The sequence below is a fragment of the Vigna radiata genome, chromosome 7 (genome assembly GCF_000741045.1).
Source record: "Vigna radiata var. radiata cultivar VC1973A chromosome 7, Vradiata_ver6, whole genome shotgun sequence".
In the NCBI taxonomy this organism is placed as follows: Eukaryota; Viridiplantae; Streptophyta; class Magnoliopsida; order Fabales; family Fabaceae; genus Vigna; species Vigna radiata.
Window position 1 is genome coordinate 51,787,268 of NC_028357.1, and position 11,108 is coordinate 51,798,375.

Genomic DNA, 11,108 nt, shown 5'->3' on the forward strand with positions numbered 1-11,108 from the left:
AAAAAAAAGAAAGGTATTGAAATTTCACACTTTGTTATTTCTTCTCAATACACATTTTACATATTAAAAAATTAAATCATTAAAGATTTAAGTTTAACTAATTTTTTAAATTTTAATTTTGAAATGCATATTTTTATAATGAAAGTTTATCTTAAAAGTGAAATTCAATTACTTTATCCAAAAAAAAAATATAATATATTTTAATGACTCTATCCAAACAAAATATTTAAAAGTAAAAAGAATTTAATTATAAATAATTCAAATATAATGTATTTGAAATCTTTCATCCGGAGTTAATCATTTATTAAAGTTTGGACAAAATTTAAGCTTGTAAAGATGTAGTTTAACCCTCAACAATTCTGTAAGAAACATACACAATCCTCATAAACAACCACAAGCTGATATTAAGACTATCTCAATAAGAGGTGGAGCAAATGTAACGAGAAAAATAGCATGAACTTTAAGCTTGGTCCAAACCAGTCTGGCCAAGACTTGACTTTTTGGCATGAGGGGCATTACTTCCAGGTACATAAATATGACTTAGTCTTTGTCATGAGTGACCTTACTACTGCATAATCTGTCACAGCCATTATTAACATAAGTCAGCACTCACTCACCAAGCTGAGTAAGTTCATATGCTGAGATACATACTCTCACGGTTTTGACAGATGAAACATAAATATTATTCATAGCGTGGAAGTTCGAAACGGGTCTCCAAGATTCTGTGATTATAGGCTTCCTTGGTTTCCTTGATTATGATCCATACAACTGACAATAACAGAGAACTTTTTGCATAACCAGTAAATGCATATATAATCAAATAAGGAAAGCATAGCAATAACTAAGGAAATAATAAAGGAAGGAATTACCCTCCGATTTATTGGGAATCCATTTCTTCATTGAGAGGCTTCAAGCACCTGATCTCCGGCATCAACTACCTCATTGTCACAAGCATTCTCTGATGTGTCTATGCAATGACTGTTTTTAAATGGCTCCTCTGGCAGATGCTCAAGTCCTTGTGTAGAAAATTGTTGATTACCTGTTAAGTCCTCATTTGGCAAGCATTCCACTGGAAAGTTATCCAGGTTAGCTTTTTTACTTTCAAATTGTATCTTCGCAGAAATAGGTGACTCCAGTTTATCAGAATGATTCTCAGTTAACTCCAAAGGCCTGTGAAAGAGCAAATGCGCCACAGTTCGATCAATGGGATTTGTCTTCGTTTCAACATCAGTAGTCCTGCCATATCTGTGAAACGATTCATACAGGGAAAAGATTTTAAGAGTCTCAAAAGGTAAATCATGATATTCAATAACTAAAAGCCGATTGATTACTGGCGACAGTAAGGTCATCTTTAATACGGTTAACCAGGAAGGACAGACACCATAATTAAAGTCATAAATATGTAATTAATTTCAAGACGTCGGTACATCTCTAATCTGTTCAATCAAAAGCAGCGATTTATTTAGTCTAGTTCTTGCTTCGACGCAAATCCTACCCAAGTTTCTCACTCTCTAATTGAGCTTTGAACCAAATCAACCCAGCATTTCTTGCACGAGAGCATCGGGACAAAATGCTCCTTGCTTGGTCCAGTCGTCTTTCTCAAGTGTGATTCTTTCTAGGGTTATTGGTTTATCTCATTCCCATCAAATATAGGAGAAAATGTGTGCCTGTTTCCAGCATCAAACCCATGCCAAGGTCTTCATTGTCATCCAAGAAATGCATATTCGGAAGTATAAGCGCACGACAAACTGATTTGGCCTCTATCTACCTCACTCAGACTCAGTCCAGCTACAGGCAATGCACGTACTACGCCTCCAATACCTTTCGTGAGATAAATTGTGGGTATGGTGGACGATTTGGTCAAGGTTGAGAGTGTGGTGATCGTTATTCTACCCAATATCATCTGTTCAAAGTTTAGTCGACAATGGTTCTATGTTATCATCGTTTTGACCAGCGAATTCAACCATTATACACCCTGGTCAAGATGCTTACCCAGCATGACCTTAAGCACCTCTTATGCGCGTTGGCCAAGGTCACTATGGCCCCCAACTGCAGATTTCACACTAATAGCCAGCCATATCCATCTTAATATTCTTATTTTTGTTATTCCCATTTTTTTCTCACATTGTCTCTCTAAAGCTCATCATACTACCATAGACAGCAGTTGGACTTATAGTTATACGATAAAACTTCTCTTTGAGCGTGATACCTTTATCAATTTTAACCACTCAATTTGTATCATTTGGGTAACATCTCCACTAATTTTTCCATCATTTTGTAATATTAATCCCAAATACTAAACCTTAGATACCTATGGTTTACATCGTCTCCAATCCCCCAAATAGTTTTACTTGTTTCTCACTAAAATTACAATGCATATACTCTTATCTAGATTCCTATATCAAAATTTTATCATCCAGAAAAAAAACACATACATTTAGGATGAACACTATGTATCATCTGTATGATATATTTGAATAATTTTTCTAGATGTTACAAATACAATACACGTTATTATGATTTATGTATCAAAACATTTGCTCATTGATTCACAATTCAAATCTCAATTTCATAATCTTGCTTATAACAATAAGTGTTTGATGTTTGAATGTAAATAAACTAGTCATCATGAAATTAAAGTAGCTATGCATCTAAGTATTTTCCAAACCTGTTTTGGCTACTGCTTTCTTCTTCTCTGGCAACAGCTAAAATTACTTCTCTGCTACTGTTGTTTGTACTGCTTGTATCACTTGCACAATTCCTTAGCATTGCACTTTGTGCCAACCGGAACAAGCTATCTCTAATGCAGAGTCTTATTTTGACATCTAACTGTAAAAAATGTTGGCCTCAGGATTGTAGATATATCTGTCTTTGTATACAAGGAAAAAATTATACAACACAGCTTAAACCACTATAAAACTCAATTTCACCTTTGATATCACATCCTGAAGCATGTACAGAATTGTGTCTTCAACAAAATGATCAGCAATTGCCGAAGATATTGTACTACAATCATCTTGCTCAGTTGGTAGATCTAGAGTTGGAAGAGTTCTTAAATCTTCAATCTCAGGATCAGCTCCATCAAAATGTTGATTATTCATTTCTATGGCACATCTTTTATTAATTGATTTATTAGTGTTAAGAACTTGATGGCCAAATTCTTTCTGTTGTTTCTGAATAGCGAGCATTGCCTGCATTTGCTGCCGCCTCCTTAATTTTTCAATTTTTTCCTGGGGAGTCATAGTGAGAGGCTTCACTAAGCCCACAGACTTGTTCACAGGATTCATTACACCAAGAGTTGCTCCATACCCAGAAAGGGCAGGCTGTTGCATAAGAACTCCTCCTGACTGAGCCGGTGGTTGCACTGAAATAGAAGAATATGTATTTGTAAGGCTCCCATATGCAGGGGGTGATATATATGTATTTGTGATGTCCAGGTATATTGTCTCGGGTCCTTGAAGCTGGTTTTGTTGCCCAAGTATAGAAGCGGGGGAAGACTGCATGACTGAAGACCCCAGCTGATTCTGAAACTTTCCAGATGTGGTCGATGAGGGAGACCAGCTACCATAAAACTCCTGGAATGCTTTTCCATCTTTTTTACCTTGTGATTTTTTCCGAGCTTTCAACTGATTATTCTTTTGCCCAAATTCCTGAATGACAAGAATGAAAAGATCAATCGGTTGGTTGACTTTTAAGAAGGAAAAAGACGACTTCCAAGGGCAGCACATAGTTATGCTAAGAATGGGTAACAAACCTTTCAAAATTTTGATATACATTCACATAGATAGAAAGACAAAACAGCAGCGTAGTTCCATAAAAAGAGCACACAGAATAAATAATTCAAACCAGGAAACACATCCTCCATATGAAAATAATTTGTTCCAAAAAAACGTCAATGAATTTATGCCAAATTTGCAAGTAATTTAGAAATAAAGGAAAATTAGCATCATACACATAAATCTCTGACCTCATAGATTAGATAATAAATCCTTATGCTGCACATACACATCTAAAATGTTTTGGCTGAGAACTTGAAACTAAAAATTGGAGGTTGTACAGTTCAAGTTATCACTAAAACAAATACATTTATAAAATTCCTTGTTTGGATAATTAAATTTAGCAAAAGGATGTTGCACTGCCTGAGAAGCTGTATAGTTGATGAAGGATAGGTTACTAATGGCTAATCTGTCTAGATAAGCTAGAGGCAATATTTCTTTTGTGCGTAATTTGGGATTTGAGGATTATTAAAAAAATTTAGAATTTGGGTTAAAAGTTTGGGTCTTGCTTGAGATAAGTAATTATAGCTTTCTCTTAAATTAGGATTAGAAAAAGGATTACTTTAGGCTTAAGTTTGGGTTACCTCACTTCCTGAAATTTAAATATTTAGGGTCTCTGTCTATCCCATAAAAGACGTGCTATTTATCTTATGGACATCAACTTAATATTGATATCAAAATATATTTTTCATTATTAAGAATTTTTGGTTCTTTGTTTCCGTTTTACATCACTAATCATTCTCTAATATGACTTGACATACCTGTTGCTCCCTTTCAGCAGGAGTAATTCTATCTCTAGAATATCCTACATTGAATGTCTTTCCGGGAGCATTTTGAATGTCGTGAGATGAAGCATCGTCAATCCTCTTAAATGAAGGGGAAAATGATTGACCATTCGGTTGAACATATTCTGTTTTAATTTCCAAAGGCTCGGAGTTGTTCCTTAAAGCACTTGCTTGGTGCGGTGCTTCCAAGTGTATGGGTACTGAACAGTTACTCGTGTCTTTGGAAGACCACAACTCAGAAGAATTCTCAAGACTTACGTGGCCAAATATAGGGTCATCATTGCTGCAAAATCATCACTTGCGATAATATTCAGTCAGACGTATACTATTGCAAACAACAAAAGCTCAAAAAACTGTAAAGAGACGCATAAACAGATGTGATGAAGTTCAATAATATGTAGTGCTAAAATGGAATCTTAGCATTTACGTTAATGTTATTCATAATGAGTACAATATAATTATTCCCAGGAATTGTAGAATACCTATGGAAAACGTTAAAAGTTGACAGCATAAGGTCTAAGTTGTAAGTTTAATAAGTGAAGAACAGGAGATTTTCATAAATTTGACATCATAATATCATTACTTTGTGAATTTTAGAAATGTTAACAACACAAGCTCTCTAATAAATTCTAACACTCTTTATCCTTGGATAAATTTCATCTAGGAATTACTAATATGTGGGTTCCAATGCCCATTTCGTGCACCTTACTCCCAATGTACTATTGCTAGAATTCCTCCTTTCATTTTGGATATTACCTATTAACAATTATAGCTGTTACAATTATACATACACATGGCTTCATCTAAATTTGACAGAAACAAGTTTAAGGGCACTTATATTCGGACTGATCCATGAGAAAGTCGTTGTGTAACTTAATTTGCAAAACAAGTCTTCAAAAAGAGAGTAAGAGAGAGTAATGTGAAATTTTATCCAGTATAATTACTGATCAAATTCAGAAAAAATCTAACAAAAATCATATTAACAATTTCCTCAAAATATATGTACTACATAAGAATAGTAAAGATAATATACTTTACCTGAAAATTCGATCTAGATCATCAAAGCTTCCTATGTTATCCCAGGCTATGTTGGCAAATTCACCTTGCTTTTCTACGTCCTTTTCTAACTGCGTCGTCTCTTCTGTCACACCTATGAATACATATTATTAGAAATGATAAACTGTAACAACATATATAACAACATACTTTACTGTTTTTCATATAATGATGGTGGAACATGAAGAGATACAACTGCACACAAACAAATACACTGATGGACATGCTATCTAGTCTACTCGTAATTCCAATAATAAGTAATTTTACCACCTCTTTGCTGAAATAAATTTGCTAATTTCACCTAAATTTTTCGATACTTCAGCACCCCAGGAACCCTGATCAGTTTTAGCTGCACTGGATAAAGACAAGTCAGGCCATGAGTTTGTGCCAGATTCTGAGGCAGATTGACCCTCAACAATATCAAATTTGGAACTGCTTCCCAACTTTTCTTGATAAAAGTCAGTTTTAGTCTCGTTCCTCTTCTGCTCAATCAGTTTACTGGGAGAAGCTTCCTGATTCCATTTTTTCTCAGAACGAAGATCTTCGCTTGCCTCTTCATACGGCACAATATGATCATCACTCTCGCCAGCCTCACCCCATACTATGTTAGCAAGCTGAAAGCAATCCATTTAAAAAAAAAAAAAAAAATACAATAAATATCAATGAGGCAAAACTCAACAAGAAAAACAAAATACTTCAGATGCTAGCAGCTAAAAAATTCATGGAAAAAAGAAAGTAAATACTTTGGAATCACTATAAGAGCGTTTTCAGTAATTTCACATTTTGCGGATGTTATTGCCATGGCAGTTTTATGGAAGCCATGATTGACATCGACCCTCTTTTTATCCTTTAAATTTCTTTTCAAAGAATTTTCAATAGGTTTTCAAAACCCTCATCCAATCTTCTGTGTTTTCCTCTCCCACTATCTCTGTTGGGACAATTACCACTCATATTCTCACGTTCACCACCCAACAGTGATTCTAACTCCGGCAAACCCTCTTCTTTAATTTTTTTTATCTATTGTTTTTTTCTCAAATCTTCTTCATTTTCCCTTCTATTGTCTTCACAATCTCTTCTTTATCTCTTCTATATATTTCTTGTTATTACCTCTATTTTTTTATTTCAGTTTTTGCTGCCATATTTTTCCGGTTTTCCTTTCACCCCTACTCTATCTTTTATTCTCCTTTTTTCTGTTTTTTATTTTCTCTATTTTTATTTAATTGCTTACACACTTCAACCCATTATAAGTAACAACTTAATCCTATAACACTTTTCAAGAAAAACAATTTTTACTATTCTGTTACACCTTGATTAAAACAAACGTCTGCTTTAGACCTGCGTTGTCCTCCATTCATTTCATTTAATTACCATAATTTTCTATCTTCAATACTTCTTCCATCGTAGCACCCAGAAATTTTCTTCCTTCTCTCGAGGCAACAATTACAATGTAAATAATTAGAATTATGCCATCATGCATCAAACATTTATTTTCCCATAATAAAATATAATTTCTGCCTTATCAAAGCAAAATTTACAGAGAATATGCAGACACAAATTGGACTATGGTACTCGTGATCTTTAAAAGTAATGCTTCATAAACACAACTTGGAGAGTAAAATGAAAACAGAAATCACACCAGGAACTATAACTCAAAAATATAATTTCTAGCTATTTTTTTACCCCAATACATGTTTGTCGTCAATTCCTTTTATTTCCCTGTGCAGTACGATAAACAAATGAAGCAAATATTTAAATGCAGTCATCTGGAATTTAATGTCTAGACAATATGGGAAAACTCAAGCAACCCTGAATGCAAGATTGCAATCATCAGTGCAACCAAAGAGATTCTAACAACGGGTACGCGAGAGAATTATCATATCTAACTTTTTCAGTTTCCCCTCTCATAATTTATGAATAGGAACCAACAATATATCATAGGAAGACACCATATCATCTTCACATCTCCCTTGAAACAGTATTATTATTGAATCCACTCCTTCCCAAGCCTCCTTATTGTGTCAAACCACAAAAAACCATGAATCCAAGTGCAGCCACCAGCTATACCAAATATAGGTTAATTTTTCTTACCTTTCTAGGAGAAAAGTACTACAAATTACAAATCATGACAACCTTCTACGTCCATTACTCCTCCTAAAGCTCAAACTTCATTTTAAGGTGTCTGGCAGTGCTGTCATTTTAATTATTGTTTAGTTGGGGAAAATGAGTCGGAAGGGAGAGATTTCGATAATGATTTGTTCCTTGGTTCAATTTTAGGAGGGAAAGAGAAGAGAATGGAGGGAGCAGAATTCCTACTATCTAATCTTTGATTCCTTCCAATACCAGGGGTACAAAGAGGGAAGGGGGAAATTTAAAGCATTTCTGTGCTGACTAAACTATCCCCACTTATGTTTTGAAATTTAAAATTTCAAAAAAGAAAATTATTCTTTAGCATCCCTCCCTTTGTGAACCAAACAAGAACAAAGTTATTTCCAGTCCACTCCTCTTCTTTTAACCAAACAAAAGTGTCTAATCAAAATCCCTTCCCTCCCTTCTTCTCTTCCCTCGTCTCCATTAACATCCTTCCCCTCCTTTGACCCAAACAGTACATTAAGGTCCAGAACAATTATGATAAGATCTCTCAGAATTCAACCAGAATGCAGCCACAAGTTCCCTCTGCAGTGCACTCAATTTTTTTCCAAAACACTGCTTACTGGATCGAATCCACAGTCCACTCCTCACCCTTCACCAAATTTCAGACCATCAACCAATTTCTACCACATGGCATAAACTATCACAATCCACTTCTCCTAAATTCCGTATTGAAATACTTTGATATCAAGCCTCAAACCAAAGCAAAGACAAACGAAGCACTAACACGTTTCTCAACAGCTGACATAGCCTTTCAAAACCTAGTAACCAAATCCATACTTAAGAAGCCTACACTTCTAAAATGGGATCAAACAAATCAAGAAGGCAACAAAGTCTTTCCTCCTTCCTTCTTGCTCACATTTGAACGTCGAACACAAAAGCACAACCAATTACACCAACCGTTGGTCAAAGTTCCCAACAATATTCAATTTCCAAGAAATATTGTACTTTACTGCAAGCATTTCACCCCAAAAGAGTAAAGAAAAGGCAACAAAAAAAATACAACATCCTCTCACCTTAATCCCAATTTCTTATAATCATTCCAGACTCAAATCTCAAACCACCAAAATACACCTCAATTTGTTTTAAACAAAATAAAAAATAAAAAATGTTATACACAACGATAACCTAAGTAAAAAAATTATTAAAAACAAACATCTAACAAACTAGGATCTAATAATAGTAATGATAACAAAAAGTTGAGGAAAAGAATTTGAAAACATGACTAACCTCTTCGTCGTTCCAATCAAACATTTCTTACATGCGAGACACAGAAATTGTACAAGCGAAACACGTAATCGAACGCCACAGAATGAATTACTCTACTCATCGCCGAGAAAAAACAAACTCAGAAGACTTTCACACAGAGAGAAGCAGCAGAACAACAAGAAGGACGCGACCATGAAACGAAACGACGACGTTGCGGACGATTCGGTCGTGCTTCACATGACGCGCGGCGCAAAGATAGGTTGAAAGAGAGAAATTAGAGAGAACAGTTTCAAGAGTCCAGAGAAAGTGTCTGTTTTGTGTGACACGGCGACGGAGCGAGTGATAGAGAGAGCGCGTGAGGTGAGGAGGGAGTCGACACGTGTGAGCGTGCGTATCTAAAGTAGTGGCTCTGAGCGAGTCTATCAAATGCCGAATCCTCATTGGTTGTTTACTTTTGTGTTTCCGTTCGGATGAGGGACCCAGTTGGGCCAGTGGGCCCCAGTGAAAGGCCTATGTAGTGGCTTAGATAGCATCACACGTTGCCTTCGTCGGGCCCACAGGTTCGTGTTTATCAACTCACTCTTGGTCAAAACAAAATAACGAAACTCAATATGGGAATTAGGTTTTTTACTTTGCACCTTTGAAAAAAGAAGATTTTTTTTGTTCCTCCTAAAATAATAGTTAATTATTTAATAAAAAGCAAAAAATAAACGACTCCACTGGGGATCGAACCCAGAATCTCTGGTTCCGTAGACCAGCGCCTTATCCATTGGGCCATGGAGTCCTTGCTTGGTTCTAAGATCTAAATTAATTAATATATTATAATGTGTAATCTAAAGTTTATTAACTACACAAATAAAACGTGGTCAGATATAGTTGCAGGGATTTAATTAATTTTCTTTTACCAATGGAAGGAATTAATTAATTTTAATAGAAATTTAATTATAATAATACTTGCCCAATCAAGAAAATTTAATAGAAATTCAATTAAAATAATTCAAATGTATTAAAGATTTAAATCTTAATTAAACTTTAAAAATATAATAAAGTGTGAAATTTAAAAATATAGAAATTAGAAGCCGTAAAATAGATTAAGTTAATCAATTTTGACCCAATTGAAAGGGAAGAATTAACCCACCTTAATAAGATGATAAAAACCAGCCACTTTTTAATTTTATAATTACTTTTATGTTAATACAAGTAAAAGAACATGTTTGTCTTCATTTTTTTTATCATAATAAAATTTTAATTATAAAAATAAATATCAATAATTATTATAATAAAAAAGAATTTGTATTTATTTTATGTGTTTTATCATAGATAGTCATTTTAGTTTTAAAAAATATTAACTTATAAAAAACAGTAATATAAGAAAAGTGGTTAAAATTTAGAAAGCGGTTATTAAAGATAAAATTGAAAATAATTATTTGAATTAAAAAAATTACTTATTAATAATAAAATTAAAAAAAATGGAACATTGCATTAAATGGTGAATTATTATTATTATTATTATTATTATTATTATTATTATATAATTAAAATAAAAAACTATTTTTATAATATTATTTTTGAGTCTTATGTATCAATAATAATTAAAGTGTTCGTCCTCTTTTAGTTGGCTTTGTCTTTGCCTGTTCAAAAATAGGAGAGTGAGTTGAAAATTGTAACTTATTTTGTTAAAAGACAAACTTGTAGATTGATATTGCAACTATTTTTTTTATATAAACATGAAGAATATATAAACTCAAACTTAATTATCATTATGTTAATTCTGTATTTTTAAAATTATATATGTATATATATTGAAAGCATATTGTAAGTTTTTCTTAAGTTGTGATGGATTAATTAATGTCTTTAATGAATAAATCAAAATTATTATTTTATATGTTAAATTATTTTATTATAATCAATAATTGAAATTTAATTTTAAGTATTAATAATCTAAGTTATAATATTATTTTATATTTGCATGTTTTGAATAGTATAATAAAAATAATATTTTATAAATTATTGTTTATCTTACTTTTAATTGAAAAGAAATTGAATGATCCACTGACAAACCAGATGAGATTAGTCAAAAGAAACCGATCATTTAAAAACTTGAACCCAACCACGATATCTACAAATCAATGCT

The 11,108-nt window shown here is 33.3% G+C and overlaps 1 protein-coding gene and 1 non-coding gene across 3 annotated transcripts; both read right to left on the bottom strand.

The window, feature by feature from the left end:
* Window positions 1-322: 322 nt before the first annotated feature.
* LOC106768266 (protein LNK2) lies at window positions 323-9,344 on the bottom strand. Of its 2 annotated transcripts, XR_001376237.2 has the most exons (9): window positions 8,996-9,344; window positions 5,919-6,231; window positions 5,600-5,711; window positions 4,538-4,844; window positions 2,931-3,650; window positions 2,669-2,829; window positions 870-1,245; window positions 652-768; window positions 323-577 (listed from the first exon to the last, which is right to left on the bottom strand). XR_001376237.2 is itself a non-coding variant. In XM_014653314.2 (8 exons), exons 1-7 carry the CDS (start codon window positions 9,017-9,019, stop codon window positions 897-899), a joined length of 1,986 nt encoding a protein of 661 aa, XP_014508800.1. In that variant the 5' UTR covers window positions 9,020-9,344; the 3' UTR covers window positions 323-768; window positions 870-896. The 2 variants fall into 2 exon arrangements, 1 of the variants encoding a protein (XP_014508800.1); XM_014653314.2 differs by having other exon boundaries at window positions 323-768.
* Window positions 9,345-9,685: 341 nt separating this feature from the next.
* Window positions 9,686-9,758, bottom strand: TRNAR-ACG. Its single transcript has one exon. It is a non-coding gene; the product is annotated as a tRNA-Arg (tRNA).
* Window positions 9,759-11,108: the final 1,350 nt, after the last annotated feature.

What these genes read in the sequence shown, in the direction of transcription:
- LOC106768266 (XM_014653314.2), bottom strand. Translation starts at nt 9,019, where the DNA reads ATGTTTGATTGGAACGACGAAGAG. An exon ending in TTCAGGATGTGATATCAAAG is followed by an intron (nt 2,830 to 2,930) that starts GTGAAATTGAGT and finishes CATTTTTTACAG; the next exon opens with TTAGATGTCAAAATAAGACT. An exon ending in GAAAGCAGTAGCCAAAACAG is followed by an intron (nt 1,246 to 2,668) that starts GTTTGGAAAATA and finishes ATCGTTTCACAG; the next exon opens with ATATGGCAGGACTACTGATG.